Source organism: Erpetoichthys calabaricus, chromosome 2, assembly GCF_900747795.2.
Source record: "Erpetoichthys calabaricus chromosome 2, fErpCal1.3, whole genome shotgun sequence".
Lineage (NCBI taxonomy): Eukaryota > Metazoa > Chordata > Cladistia > Polypteriformes > Polypteridae > Erpetoichthys > Erpetoichthys calabaricus.
The window spans coordinates 69,186,199-69,203,058 of NC_041395.2; the positions used below are offsets into that span (position 1 = coordinate 69,186,199).

Genomic DNA, 16,860 nt, shown 5'->3' on the forward strand with positions numbered 1-16,860 from the left:
ACCAAGATGATGGTATGTTATATGAAGACCTACTCACTAGGTTCACCATTACTCCACAAAAAATGAAAAGGAGACAGATAGTGTTTTGTATAATCTGCTCAGCCAATGCAACCTGAAGACATGAAGATTGTCATGTTTTAAGACCAGTCCAGTCTTTTTCTCAGGGTCCTGAAGGTCCACATCCTCTTGTATGTAAAGTATAGTAAATGTAACAAACCTAAAATATGATACACCAAGAACTCAGGTGATATGAACAGCAAACTTAGTAAAAACTTTATATAATTATGATAATATGAAACATAAATAGAAGTGAGATTCTCATCCTTGGTTATATTAAACTACCGTATATACTTGTGTTTAAGTTCTCTCGTGGATAAGTCGGGGCTTGATTTTACTGTATAATTTTTGCCATTTTATAATGTTGGTCGTATAAGTTGAATGCAGAAAACTCACACTATTGGTCCAAGAAATTATGATATGCTAAAGCCCATCTGAGTAACCACAGAGCACAATGAATTTTGTTTTTTTTTATGTATTGTGCCTATGTGACTACACTGTAATACCCGAACTATTTCGAAGCGATGTTTGCACTGTTTCGTGTTTTTTGTATCTCACACCCTCATACACCTTTATTGTAAGAGCGTCTCTTATCTACCATGGAGTGTTCGATCATAAGAAAATATGAAGCTGGTTTTAAATTAAAAGTCATTGAAGTGGTGAAAGAAATTGGTAACTACGCTGCTGCAACAAAATTCAATGTGTCTGAGAAATTGGCGCAAGATTGGAGGAAGCAAGAAGATGTAACAAAAATTAATGTAAGTGTCGTATTTTTGAACGGGTATATAAGTTAGGGTCTGATTTTATGATCAGGCTTCAAGACCTGACTTATACACAAGTATATACGGTATATCATTTAAAACAAAAGACCTCCTTGGGTACAGGGCCGGTCTTAGGCCACTGCAACCTATGCGGCCGCAGTGGGCCCCGCACTTTCATAGGCCCCGCGCTATTTCTAGGTGTAAATTATTAAATTAAACCATTATAACTTATAATCATGTATAGGTCAGCGTGTTTATTCTGTTTTTATGTTTTTACAGTGTTTTTTATCTATTACGTCGTTGTTTCAAGTGATTACGACAAGTAAATAAAATTGAAAAAAAATTGTAGCTGCTCGGGTGCTTTATCTCTAAACTCGTCATTTAGGGGAACTTGGGGTAAGATGAAACAGACACCGTTCTTAACCTTATGATGGCTCAGCTCAGTGAAACCAATCAAATAGGAGGAGCTATTTATGGAGATGATGTTATCGATTTTTTGGATGAATAGTTTGAAATTTACCGGCAGTGGTTTAAATTTTCTCTTTTCTGCCAGACGAAGATTTTTTCACCGGTGAGTAAAGCTTGTTCCTCAGAAACAAGCGTTGTATAAAATTCGAAGATCCTGTACATTGATAACCCACCCTATGTTAACAGTCAGCCATAGAATCATCGGCACGTCAACTTGTATCTTTATACAATTTGTTTTATGAATAGTCTCTCATTTCAAATGTTTAAGATAGTTTTACAAAATAAAATAATGTGATTCGTCTACCCAAACGATTGTTTCATCTTACCCGTAGTAGGGGTAAGATAAAAAAAAATTTTTTTCACAAACACTTGCTCAAAACGTACCGATTCATCCCTAAGCGACAAGCACATGCATATGCAGATCATTAACAATAATTTGACTGAAAATTACTGGTAAAAAGCAAAAAATGTGGATTTGACAAGGAATTTTAAAAAGTGGTTCATCTTACCTCAAGTTCCCCTAAATTGGTAGACTTAAGGTATTTTTTTAAATTTTATTTACTCGTAATCAAATGCAAACGTGACATAATCAAATGCAAATTGTCGTTCAAACGTTAAATCACGTAATCAAATGCAATAACGACGTAATAAATCAGTAAATACTTTATTTTGTTCATTTTTCATTTTTTTAACTGTGGCATCTGGTGAAAGAAGCTTCTCGCGCCTCAAACTAATCAAGAATTACTTGAGGTCAACAATTCACGAAGATAGATTGAACAATTTGGCAATTCTTGCTATTGAGCGTGATCTATGTAGGAAACAAAATTTTGATGATATACTGTATGACTTCGCTACACGCAAGGCTCGTAAAGTTAATTTGATCGTGATTTTGTACTTAGTAAAGAATGAATAAAATGCAAAGACGAATTTATTTTCTAATACAAAATCTTAATTTTCACTTATTATCCTTATCCCTACCCCGACTGGGCCCCGCGCAATCCGTTTCGCATAGGGCCCCGCAATTGTTAGGGCCGGCCCTGCTTGGGTATCCATTTGTTGTCTATATTGTGGTCTGACAGTTTCAGTCACTGTGAGTTTAAAGTCATTCACCTTGTGGTCACATGCCTAGAAATGCTTTGCCACCATACGTTTATCTGAGACTACTCTGTTACTTTTATGTTCGTGAATCATTTTCTGTTCAGTTATAATGATCTTAAATACATACTGTATAATAAAGGTGATAGACACACTATAGATTAACAACCATTATTGTGCCACAGTCCAATCTGTGTTTTAATTTGAAAGAGAAGACTCCAAATTTGATATTATCTCCTTCATGTACGTTTATACAGCAGGTACATCCTATGCAGGGATGATATTCTAAACTTAAATAAGGGATTCCTAAACATGCTTACTGTCAGTACCTGGATTGTACTTTACTACATAATCTCTAATGTTACATTCTCAAAAGAAAGAAACTAAAGGTGTGGTCTACATTGAAATACACTGTTTCTTTTAACATAATGTATTATATTACAAAATAAGGAATGAACTAATGGGAGGGGTTTTTTTCTACTCTACCAAAAGATGTAAATGTAAGAAAGGCTGGGTTTCACTGCACTAGTCGAGAATGGTACCCTATCCTCCAAATACATACTCATCTCTACTTGGCAACTTTAGAATGGAAAAAGCATATATTTAACATGTGTGGGGACTGGAGTACTTGGATGATAATTCAAGTGGGTCTTTTTACCTGTGACTTCATGTGGCAAATAGCACTGGACAACGAATATTGTACTTCCTGAACATTTCTGAAGGTAGATTATTGATTTTGGCCTGCTGATCATAAAAACACTTTTAAATTTCCTATCACATACCAGTTTACTGCAGTCATCTATAGCATGTTTGTGATCTTTACTCACATTATTATAGGAATTCTGTGATGGTCTAAAAGTAGTGGCACTGCTACTAGGGATACAGTTCATATACAGTATACCAAGTTTTGTTGTTTAATTTGTTAATGGAACAGCCATGCTAAAGAGCCTCATTACTTTATAAAGAACTGACTGTTCCATAAGCATTTGGTTACAAGGCAAAAAAGTATGGCACATAAACCACTTGTCAACCCAACAAAGATGTTTTGCCTCCTCTTCATATAAAACTTTGAACTAATGAAAAAAGTGAAAGTAATAAACAAGGAATGTGAAGGAGGTGGACATTTGAGAGATATATTTCCATAAATAACTGATGCCAAGATAAAGGAAGATGTTTTTGTCCATACACAAATCAATAACAAGTGGCTCAGAGATCTCCTAGTGGGGTCGGAGGAAATCACATGGAAAGCATTCAAGGATGTTGTTGGGAATTTTCCTGGCAACAAAAGAGCAACAAACTAAATCCAGCTGGTCAGCAAAATGCTGCACACACAGAAACCATGAAGTACAATGTTTTCTGAATTCACTTTTGGGTTTGTTCTCTAATAATTTTGGTGCAGCCAGAGACTCACATCGTGAAGGGTTTCACTAGGACAAAGCAACAATGGAAAAGCAGAATCAGGGCAAGTGGAATCCACTATTATTGGGCATTGAAACGAGAACAGACGAAAAATCAGCAGCAAAACTTTTTTTAGCTCAGCTGAACAAATGAAGTGTGTCAGCATCATTAAGCGACTAAGCATGTTAGATTCAACAATGTCATTATTTAATAAAACTTGACCACACAAAAAAGTTCATTTCATGTTTATGTTCATGCGTGATTTGTCTTCAGCTTTAAGCTATCTACCATAATCATCAAAAACTTTTCAAGAAGCAAGAGTCAACAAGTAAATGGATTAATAAACTTTGTCTGTTATTCTGTTAGAATGTATTGTTCCCCCAAATTGACTGCCTTAGAGAGTACCTACCACAGAAGGTACCAAATTTAACAATGTTTGATTATCAAACTACATAATGAAGAAAATTATTTAACTTTTGCTGACAATAATCGCATCTTTTCAGGTGTCTCAGACTTCTTTTGTACTGCCTTCTTCTACATCGACTTCTGTGCCTGACTTCACAGCCTGGATAGCTGCAGTTGCTGTGTTGTCAGTTATTTGTGCATCGCTTCTCATCTTTCTTGCCATTCATGTGAAGAAAAAATGGAAGGTTGTAGGGGTGGCATCTTCAGACAGTACACCATCACCCGTTCATTTTCAGAAGGTAAGGTAATACTTACAGTATAGTATGTACTTCCTTATTAAGTATTTTGCAGGCCTAAAAAGAAAGTTATTGAAAAACATGTAACTTGGGTAGCTGCTCAACACAATAATGTTTTATTGATTTTGCTACAGCGACAAGCAAGGCCATCTTTCATCCTGGGACTTACTGAACTTTAATCAACTTTATGGTACTTTAAACATATCCCCTAATCAAATACAGGAATAAAATGAAATATCTTGCCTGAAGGTCTTTCATTTTTATGCAAATTATACTCTTTATTAGTTAGGCTCATTTTTTAATGTCTACTCTATATTACAGTTTATCCCACTTTAACACATTTAACTCTGGAAATTTTCATCTGATTACTGCCTTTCTATTAATTTGTCTGTTCAGCTTAAAGTACCGCAGCAGCTGTTAATATTTTGAATGCTTGATTTTGATCCTATCGTGTGCTATCATTGAGATTCTGGTTTCCCCATGGTCTAAGTTGTCCTTGTATTATCTAGCATGCACTTCTGCTTCTTGCCCATCTCCCATTCTAAATAACATTCATGTCACTGAAGGATTTTCTGACTGACAGCTACTTGTTTGTTTTTCTCTGGCTCTTGGGTACTGTACCTAACCTCTGATACATCTCACCCAGTGGGCTTGCTATTCAACATACTGTATCTGTTCAGCAAGATTGTGACACAAAACTGGTAACAATTTAGCTTAGATACTGCAAAAATTAATCTCTTTCTCATTTACTTTTATGCAACAAGGCAACAATAACAACAACAAACTTAACAAAGCTTCTTTGGCTCTTTATAAAACTGTGTTATGAAGTGTTTATTCATCTCTGCAATGTGACCTTCTAACAAAACTTCACTTTAGAGTGTTCTGAGGTGGCTGAACTGAGATGTGTTTCTCTTGATTTTACATATTTAGTATAAGAACTCTGAATCCTACATATTAACACGTGATTTTACCATCATGTCAGTATGCCACACTGCACAGAGATGAATAACCTGTCTACTGTTGTTTTATTAGTCATATGAAGACCAGAAAAAGCCTTTGTTAAAGTCTTGTTACAAAAAAGTACATGAGTAATAGATGCATTTTTGCAGTATACGTAAATGAAAGTGTTACCACAAAACCAATTATTTATTTTTGGCCTGTGTGGTTATGGCTGAACCAGAGCAGTAGTGTGGCAAAACAACGCCTGGTCCTGAAAGGGAAAATAAGCGCCCTTCCTAAATCAAAATGGATAAAACAAATTTTCGTTGCTTTTTTCACTTACATTTTTATTTCCGGTTGAAATCCATTGTTTTAATGTATCTGAGTGCTCACGTTGTCTTTTGGTACGTATTTTTTTTTCTTTCAGATTTCGTGTTCCCGACTTCTTTTTAGGACCCATTTTCTGTCATGAATTAAAAAGGAATAAGTATGATAGCTCCAAAATAAAAATAATTTCATTTTCTATTTTATTAAACGTCAGTTCAATATTCATTATTAGAATAAATCAAAACATTCAATCATTTTTCCTTTTTTTTTCATTTTTTTTAGACAAATTTATAAAACAATATTATATATTATATATTACACAAAATTAACTTACCTTAAATAAAAGCAGAAACACACTGAGAGCGTAGAGATACGACTAGATAGAGTATCACTATGAGAGCGTAATGACTGGTTGTGCATTGCAGTTCTGACAATAAAGGTGGGCACCACTCAGTTGTGTGTTTAAATATTAGTGGCGTGGCGGTTCTCAAGCAGTGCGTCATTCTCATTGTTAATTAACTTAGAAATGCACTTTTATTTCCAATAATTTACCTGTGATTGTAAAAGACAATATAAACACATTTCAATGTGCAAGTTGTTTACAAAATTACAAAAAGTAAAGGGAAATATCTATAAAAGTAATACTAATTTTCAGTGATATTAATGTTTTTATTTTTTTTTTTTTCTTCTTTTTAACCCGAAACAATCACATTGTCGATCTGCGCTCTTTGAAGATCAGCGTCTGGTGTGGGTGCACAGTTCGCACCATCTACCCTACAGCTCTGGGCTGAACATGATGTTTAAGCACGCTCAAGTTCCATGTCTAAAGATGCAAGTTCCTTTGCCAGAGTATGGTCCACCCAGGTTTTTCACATTGGTGCTTCTTCTGTGATGAGTACTACAACTATCCTGACCATTCATTCTGCCCAGGTGGTTTTCACATAGCCCATTAAGGCAGAGCCCACCATTGCTGACTCCAATTTCTTTTCAGAGGATACAAGTGTCACATACACTCATTTTCTGAATTAACTTTTTCATTGCAGGGTTGCAGAAAGATGAAGCCTATCCTAACAGCACTGAGAAATAGGCATGAAATCAGTGTGTTACAGGTCACTCTTGCACACACACCCCAATTATATTAGACTAAATTTCTTTTAGATTTTGAAAGGAAATTAAAGTACCTGGTCAAAAATTATATGAATTTAAAAGGAACTATAATGCCCGGGTGATCCGCAGCTGGCACACTCCCTTGAACTCAGGGCATCGAGAGTCATGAAACTGAGATGGACTGGCCAATGAGGACACACAACTGCTTCAAAATATGTTGTTATTTCAACAAATCAATCAGTGTTCAACAAAAGTGCAGTGCAGATTCAATGAATAAATAATCCAAAATAAAAACAAGTGCTTTTGTGGGGTTAAAAGTCAATACATAATTGAATAATCCAAACAATTAAAAATCCAGGTTAAAACACAGTCAGGACATGTCCATAAATCTCATCCATTCCAAACTGAGTTCTTCGTTGCTTAATCTTTGTAAGGTCTTTCCAGAAAAAGGAGACACCCACCAGCAAGCATAGTCAACCTTCTGTCTGTTGCGATTAGGTTGTAAATTCTAATATTTAATGACTTGTATTTTCAGGTTTTTCTATCGGTGTCAATAGTGCCGTATCTAGGGGCATGGCTTCATGGATTGTGACCAGTGCGACGGGGTAAAAGGTTGGCTGGAGGCTACTTGCATTATCCGATCTGCAAATACAACCTTAAAAGAAAAACAATTCTTTGCTTTTGCATGTCTTACTTAATTAATTTGCTTTGATCTTTTTACCTGTTTTCCTGACTTCAGCTCTTGTCTATTATTAGGGTATTGGTAGCTATGCTTGTTTTGGTTTCATTTTTTTACACGTTTAACCAGGTCAGATCAGTAAAAATTCACCTGTCCATTCCTAAGCTCATGTTCCTGCTGCCGTCCCCTGACCTTCAGCTAGGAACCCCACAAGCCCTGCTGCCTTCTCTCACTGCTGTCCCTTAGTGTTCTGTGGGGGATTTCTCAGAGTGGTTGGTCGCTACTACTCCCTCAGTGTTCAGTCATCCACTTTCTCCATAAGGGGGCCACTTCCCGACTCCTTGCCTCTAATCCACGGCGCTGGCTGTGCCATTATCCCGTCTTTCTTTTTCTTTCATTCACTTTAAACTCCTGACCCTCCTTCTCAATTCATTTTTGTTCTTTTTCTCCTTCTGCCTAACCTGCTCTGGCTCTTTCTTTATACAAACACTAGACAAAGAGCCCATTTCGACAACGTAAGATGAAATGGGCACGAGTAGAATAGTAATAAGTATAAGCACCACAAACCTGATATAGGTGTATTGAATGAATGCGTAATTGAATCAGAATGCGTAATTAGGCCTCGAGCTGTAGTCGAAATCGCCTTTCAGGCCTCTAGAGCTTTAATCGAAGTCGCCTTTCTCTTTGAATTTTCGCGGCCGTAAATCCGCCGCCTGCCGCGATGTCGGTCTCGTAAGGTTTTTCGGCCAGCTGCGCAGAAGGTGACTGCGCATTCGGCTTCGGACGGACGTGAGTGAGTGAGTGAGTGAGTGAGTGAGTGAGTGAGTGAGTGAGTGAGTGAGTGAGTGAGTGAGTGAGTGAGTGAGTGAGTGAGTGAGTGAGTGAGTGAGTGAGTGAGGAGGCTGGCGAATTATGTATTAAGATAGGCATAGGTGCCTTGATTACAGACCCTAGATCAATAATGAAATCGGCCAGACTACATGCAAATGAACGTGAATGCATGCTCTGCCAGTTCCCTCATCAACACCCTACTCTGCAATGCTACCATGTACCCTGAGCCACAGTTTTAATTTAAAACTTGTCACTGCCTCTGACCCCTAAAGTACTTTACCACAGAAGCATGTACACAAACAGTGATAATACAACTATTGCCCTGCTGTGCTTTTGCATGCTTGAACCAGAGACTCACATATATAACAGCACATACATATAGTACACAGTAAATCCAAATTACACATCATGACAGCTGACATTGCTCACTTTACCTTGTTAGATGTTATAAATAAAGAAGACTATGCTTAATATCTTAAAGTAATTTATCGTCAGTAGGGCCTGTCAAATTATCTGATCAAAGCCAATTAACATCAGTGCTGCAACAGAATTATCCTTGGGTGAGTAAAGGTAGACATAATTATGATGCATCTCACAGACGCTGAAAGTATGGAGTACAATTAGTTTGTGATAAGGCAGCACATTACCGTCAAGTCCTGACATCAAACTAACTAGCTTCCTGAAAACAGAATATTTTTCTTTTTTATTATTTTATTATTTGTTTATTTTGCATTTGTCTTAAATGTAATCTATCCACAAAGGCATTTAGATGGTAGGGTGGCACAGAGGTTAGTGTTGCTGCCTCACAGGTGCAGGGTTGTGGGTTGCTGTGTAGAGCATGTGAAGTTTCCACATTTGTGTTGGCTTTCTCTGATACACTAGTGAGTCTCAATTTTCCATCTGAGTGTAAACTGGGTGGACTGGGTCAGTGTTCTGCTTCTTGCCTGATGGGGATGTGATGAGTATTGGCCTCCCACAATCCTATAATGGAATAAGCAAGTATGAAAAAAAAAAAAAGAAAAAAGACATATTTATGGAAAACATGTTTGTGTTAAATATTAATGTGTGTTTAATTATTTTAAGCAAATGGTTGCTAACTGAATATCAGAATACAGATTTTTCACACTTGTAAGAACTTAAACAAGTGGGGACTTTATAGAATCTACCTAACACTACTGGAAAGTCAGGGTCAAACATTTCAGTTTGGTTACACAGGAATCACATAATCTGAAATGCAGGAATTTTCCTTTGAAAAAATAAGATTACAGAAAGATCTGTGCTGAATTGGCACATGATGAGCTATTATATTTGGCAGGTGTCTGAATTATACAATATATGGCCAAAAGTATGTGAAAAACCCTCCATATTATTGAGGTTTGGTGTTCGTGCTGCATCCAATGTTAAGATGGGCATAAAATGAAGCACACAGCCATACAATATCTATTGACAGACACTGGCAGCAGAACGGATCATACTGAAGAGCTTAGTGGCTTTAAACGTGGCACTGTCATAGGATATTACCTTAGCTACAAGTCAGAATGTGAAATATTTGCTCTGCTAGATCTGCCCCATTCAGCAGTAAGTGTTTTTAAATTGTGAACTGGAAGAATCAAGGAGCAATAACAGCTCAGCCACAAAGTGATTGACCATGGAGACTGTGAAATGAATAGCCTTGACACATGAAAAAGATTTGTGGCAGCCACCCATATACCCATATACTCGAATCCAGGCTGCAAAAAGGCAAATATTAAGTACAGATGTGTACAGAGTTGAGACCAGAGCAGAACTGAGAAAAAGCAGGATGTGGTCTGTTTTTTTTTGGCTGGTTGGTGAGGTCAGAAATGGAAGTGACACCTTCAGGGCTGGAACCGGAAGTGACGTCTTTGGGGCCAGAATCAGGCAGAATTTCCTTTGTTTGGTCTTTAGGGATAGCAGAGAAAGGTATAGCACACCCCGCCACCCCCTGGCCTGGCATGGAATTACCTTCTATTTGTCCTTTCAGCTGCCTCTCATGCGCACGTGCGTGATAAAGCCCACAGAGCGGGTCCTCTGCTTGCTGAAATGCATAGTAAAAACAAATCACAACAGAGCTCCAAAATGCCCCTGGAAGCAGCATCAGCACAAGCACTGTGTGTCAGGAGCCTCATCAAATGGGTTTCCATTGCTGAGCAGCTGTATGTAAAAGTAAAATCACTATGCACAATAACCAAGTGTCAGCTGGAGTGGTGTGAAGCATGCTGCCATTGGACTCTGGAGCAGTAGAAACATGAAGCACACTTCACTATCTGAGTTTGGCAAATGGCAGGAGAACACTACCTTATAGACTGCATACTGCCTACTGTAAAGTGTGGTGAAGGAGGGATCATGGTCTGGTGTGTTTTTTTAGGATTTGGGCTAGGCCCCTGGGCTCCAGTGAAGGGTGCTGTTAATGTTGCTGCATACAAAGACACTTTAGACAACTGTGCACTGAATTGAGCTCTGATCTCAGCCCTATTGAACACCTTTGGGGTGAATTGGAATGGTGACCATGAGCCAGGTCTTCTCATCCAGCATCAGTCTCTGACCTCACAAATGCTTCTTTGGCTGAATGGGCACAAATACCCACAGACACACACTGCATGATCTTGTGGAAGCCTTCCAAGAAGATTGGAGGCTGTTATAGCTACAAATTTGCTCCATATCCATGCCCATTGTTTTAGAATGGGGTGTCCAACAAACTTAAATAGGTGTGATGGTCAGGTCTCCACAAACTTCTGGCCACAGAATATATGTTTAAGCAGTGGACTCAAACAGTGAAAATGATGAACAAAAATGGCAATCATTATTGCAGAGTACAGTTTAAACATTAAAAAGAAAGAAGAAGAGACAAGCAGAGTTATTAACGGCTATTTAATGTTATAGCAGAATGTATAAACTGTTCTTACTTCAAGGGACTGTTTGAATTCATTTGGACATATGCAAAAAATCAATTTGTGTATCCATTTTCTGTACTCTCACCGTCCAGTGCAGAGTATCAGTTTTAGTAGTCTATCTCAAGAGCATTTGAGGCAAAACAAGATCTGTTCCTGGTCAAGAAACCAATCCATTGCAGGACAAAATGCTGCTGTAAAATATTCAGAATTATTTGTTAACAAATATTAACTCTTACCTGCCTCATATAAGAAGGGGAGTGTTTCCATATCAGGAAGGATTCATCCCATGCTAGGGTGTCATCCACTTGACATTTCCTTAGAGACATGAGAGACAGAGGTGAAACTAAATAGGGGTAGTGCCAGAAGCATGTCAGGGGATTGATACAAGGTGGTGGAGATGTGACTAAGGGAGCATGAAAGAGTAACATAAAGAAGGAAATTAGTGAGGTAGGAGAGGAACACTCAAGATGAAGGCCACATTGTGAAATTACACTCAGTGGTTACTTTTTAGTCAGTGTTTGTTTCAAAAAGCCTACTCCTCCAATGAGCCAAACATATGGCTAAAATTCAATGCATATTGCATGCAGAAATTGTAAACAGAATGAATAAGACATGTAATCTAAGCGACTTTGACTGTGGTATGAATGTTTGTGCCAGACGTGGTAGATCCAGTATCTTAAAAACAGCTGCTCTTCTGATATTTTCCAACATAACAGTCACTAGAGTTTACAAAGAATGAAATGATGAACAAAAACATCTAGTGAGAAGCAGTTCAGATGGTGAAAACATCTTGCTTAAGAGAGAGGTCAGATGAGAATGCCAAGATTCTTTAAAAGAAAAGCTACAATGACACAAAAACATCTCTCTACAATAGCTGGACGAAGAAGAACATCTAAATGCTCAATGTATGGACTTTGAAGAGCATGGACTGCAGCAGTATAAAATGATGTCAGGTACAGCTTCTGCCTGCTAAGAACAAGAAGACGTGATTACAGTCAGAATATGATCTTTAGGAATCAAGACTGAAATAACATTGCCTTATCGGACGTATTTCAGTTTCTGCCATGATATTCAGACTGGAGTATCGGAATTTAACTACACAGCATGGATCAATGATTCCATCCTGCATTATGGCAACCTATAGGCTCCTGCTAATGTACCAGAAATAATTTCTTGCACATTTTTGAAATTGTAATACTCACTGAGCATCATTTGAATGCCTATGCATTGTTGTTGACCTTGTGTATCAATTTATGGCATCTACATGCAACTCTTTTTCAGAAGAATACTTCCATCAGCATAATTCATAATGTCACAAAGCACAGTCTTCTCTAGTAGGATCTATGAAAATGACAGTGACTTCCACTTATTCCAATGGCATGGACAATCTAAGATCTCAGTCCAACAGAGCGTTATGTTGCTGAGGTAGAATGGAAGTGTGAGGTAGTGTGAATATATTGCTACAAAATATACAGGGACTGTGTGATGTTATTAGGTCAATATTGACTAAACACCTTACTAAATCCATACCCTGAAGAATTCAGTCTGTTCTAAAATAGAAAAGGTGACCTACCCAACACTGGACCTAATAATGTGGCCACTGAGTGTGTTTTGGAAGTGATTCTAAGATACAAAAATAAGTAGCAGTCAAACACATTTTACATTACAGCACAAAATAATTTGTAGACAGCTTTTTCTATATTCACACAATTAAAAAGCTCACTTGTAGCTTATTTGGCAATTTTGTCACAGTAATATGTGGACTTGAGCATGGCAGTTACCTAAGATTAAGCATGATATGTCCATCCATTTCCTGAACCCATTAACAGTATCAGCTTCAGTGTGCCAGGGACCAGCCTACCTGTTGGGCTCAATGGAAGAACCTGCCTTGAATGAGACATCAGTCCACCACAGGAGCCAAAGTGTATTATGATACAATGATAATGAACTACAGCTTTCATTTTAGCAAAGGATTACTGAGTAAACATATACAACACTGATTGTTTTTAACTTTGCTTACCTGGAGGTAATATTAATTCAAATCTGAAATTGAAAGAATTGGGAGTGCAAAAGAATGCATGCTGGGATATGTTCAGGACTCACAAAAGTTAAAACATGTAGATTAAACAATACAAAATGTATGCTCTTATTATCTATCTTATAGATTTTTTCTTTTACAGAAAAAAAATACTAGAACAATTTCTATTTGTTACCCAACAACAGGGATGTCAAACTCAGTTTTATTGAGGGTCAAAGATAACACTACTATATAAATATCCAATGCAGGCTGGAATCAGTAGCGCACTTAGAGGTCACAGGTTTCTTTGTGTAGACTTTGTTACAGCTCTGTAATTTAACAAGAAAAAGGAATTGATTTTATTAGGTTTGAAAAAGGACACTGTAAGTTAGTAGTGACGTGTGATGATTGAGTACTGAATACGGATGTACGACAAGTGATGAGAGGCTACTGATACATGACACAGACTAATACTGATGTTTGATGATTGGAGAAATGAAAAATGACGATGTCCTAAAATGAGCACGGTACAAATGCAGTATGCGATTCCCATTGCCAAGGTCCAGTGGTTCTCGGACTCAGTACTGGGGACCCCATGTGGCTGCAGGTTTTTGTTCCATACAACTTCCTTTTTTTCATTGAACTCCTAGGCTAAAACTAGGTTTGGTAATTTTTTATTAGATTATACACTCAAAAAAAGCATGTTTGGATTTAATTAATTGCAATGTCAAGTTTTTCCATATAAATAAATTAAGTAAATCTTAAAAATAATATGTCATGTTTACTCAATATATTTATTTTAACATCCTGTAATTAAGTAAACCACTTTGGATTTAATTGACTTATTATGTCAAGCTTTTCCATCTAAATAAAGTAAATCCTATATAAAAAAATATTATGTTTACTAAAATTATTTACTTTATTTTAACATAATGAAATTAATTAAGTCACAAGAAGATGACCTCATTAAGGTTAAATGTAAGATAGCTATACATATCGCAAATAATTAACCTTCAAATTATATTGATAATCTTTCATTTATTTAGTGTGTAATGGTCAAAAAGTGTTCTTTTGGTTGATTGCACATTTTGTGTATACTTAACATTAATTACTTGTTGTATTGGAAACAATGAAAAAGATGAAGGATGGGTGACAAAAAAAAAAAATCAAATCATCTTCCACAGCCACATAAACCCACAGATCTGTGAAACAATTCATTGACTAAAAGTCTTTAACTTTCTTTCCAACTCTACAAAGGTGTGGGGATCCCTTGGAACGTGTTGTCAACAAAAAGGTCTGTTCTTTATGTAAAATTCATTGTTTATGCAAATATGTACATAAAGTTTGATTATTTTATGTATAAGGGAAATAAGAACGGCATGTTTTGAGAATTAACAAATATTCATTTAAAGTAAAGTTAAAATAAAAAAGTGAGTAATGACAACAGTCCCTGCGATGGATTAGATTGAGCTGTATCAATTGAAGACCAGTATTTGGCTGTTAACACAGGATTAGTAGGCTTTTAATTAAATATAAAATATTGATAAACAATTTATCCATCCATCCATCCATTTTCCAACCCGCTGAATCCGAGCACAGGGTCACGGGGGTCTGCTGGAGCCAATCCCAGCCAACACAGGGCACAAGGCAGGAACCAATCCCGGGCAGGGTGCCAACCCACCGCAGGACACACACAAACACACCCACACACCAAGCACACACTAGGGCCAATTCAGAATCGCCAATCCACCTAACCTGCATGTCTTTGGACTGTGGGAGGAAACCGGAGCGACCGGAGGAAACCCACGCAGACACGGGGAGAACATGCAAACTCCCCAGGTGTCCCAACTGCGAGGCAGCAGTGCTACCCACTGCGCCACCGTGCCGCCCCATAAACAATTTATAAAAGTGTTTTTTATTTATGGATCCATTTATTAAAACATTGCAAATTGTTTAGTTTTACAATTTTCCTTTTGGAATTAAATAGGAAAAAAACTAAATGAGGTTGATCAGAGCTTTATGACGATACATGGATTGTACATTTTTTTATTATATACATTAATTTTACTGAAATGTTGTGTTTTAAGTCAGCCTCATTTTGAATAATAACAATTAACCTTAAAATATTCAACTAATCGATACTGGCAATTGATTGATATTGTCAGCCAAACACTGAGTAAAATTAAATATACAGGCATTTATTTGTTTTAAATAACTTTTAACCATTGATTCTAGTACAGTTTTTACTGTTTAGATATACCTTTAATACACATGTATTTTATAGTTTTTTTAAATTGTACAAGTCCATTATTCCTAATTCTTGAGGTACAATTAGAAAAATGAATTTTAACAAGCAGTACTTGTTTCTTACCTTGAATACTGTATGATAGACACAGAAATAATTAACACAGAACAAACCATTTTTATTTCTTTTGCACAAAACTGTTGACTACTTTATCAAAACATTTATTTGCGGAGCAGAGCATTCAATCATTAGAACTGCTGAACTTCAATGTTGTTGAGTTACAATGGAAAGTTTTTGGGTCTTTCACTGTAAGTGCGCTGCACAGCTTTTTGCCAGTTTCATTTGAGAACAGTAATGAACAAGGGGACAAACAGGCCACAAATCATATATTTCTGTGTGTAATCTATTGTTTTGCATGTAAACACTTTGTATGCGTACAATACTGGTTTCATTCATATGAACTATTTTGGTTCCTTTATGTTTTTGCGCTCATAGTAATGGTCTGTCTCAAGTGCTTTATGTCTTTATTAGTACAAGACACAGTTTGTGTTTCTGTATGTGCTTTAAACACATGGCTGATCAGATGCTTACAGTTGAATAATGGAAAAAATGCCTGTTTTCTCCATACGCTGTAGTTTTCTCTCTTCTTGTTTCATTTTTCACTTTCTGATGCATATTGTCTTTTCATGTTACACTTTCTATAAAATGAGTAAGAAACTTTCTAAATTTCCCATTGGGATTAATAAAGTATCTATCTATCTATCTATCTATCTATCTAAATAACAGTGTACGGCAGAGCAAACAACCAAGACCATTAGCAGAAATGTAACCTTTTACTCCTGAATCACCACCAGCTGTCCAAGGTTTTCATAGTCAGAAATAGCTTTAGTTTCATGAATACATCTGACATCAGCAAAAGAGGACACGTGCAGTTGTAAACCTTAAATCTCTTTTCAAAATCAGACAGTAAAGACTCATTAGTACCACAGAAGAGTTGCCAACCGTGATGCCTGCATAGCTTTAAAATATGAGCAGAGTGACATCTATCTATCTTCTTCATGAGAAGGTGACATCTTTGTCATTGTGTTAAAACACTAACATTGTTTATGGCTGTGTGGTGTGTCACCTTATTTTCACATTTTTTCTGTAGGGTCATTTTGATCAGTTTCTATTCTAAGTGCAGTTTAGTAGCTATGATGTGCTGTGTAAACTCGATCCGGCGCTGAAGGATGCATTTCAGTGGCAGGTGTAAATGTTATCTGGCTCAATTATATTGGGATACGATTAATTTATGAAATGAATATTAAAGGGTTCTTTTTAGAA

At 36.8% G+C, this 16,860-nt stretch overlaps 1 protein-coding gene across 1 annotated transcript in view; it reads left to right on the plus strand.

Annotated features, from left to right (window-relative positions):
* Positions 1-16,860, plus strand: part of LOC114645279 (uncharacterized) — a 593,479-nt gene that overhangs the window by 19,390 nt on the left and 557,229 nt on the right. Inside the window, exon 4 of the mRNA XM_051922489.1 lies at positions 4,283-4,483. Within this exon, the coding sequence (XP_051778449.1) occupies positions 4,283-4,483 (201 nt within the window). The remainder of the gene's footprint in view (positions 1-4,282; positions 4,484-16,860) is intronic.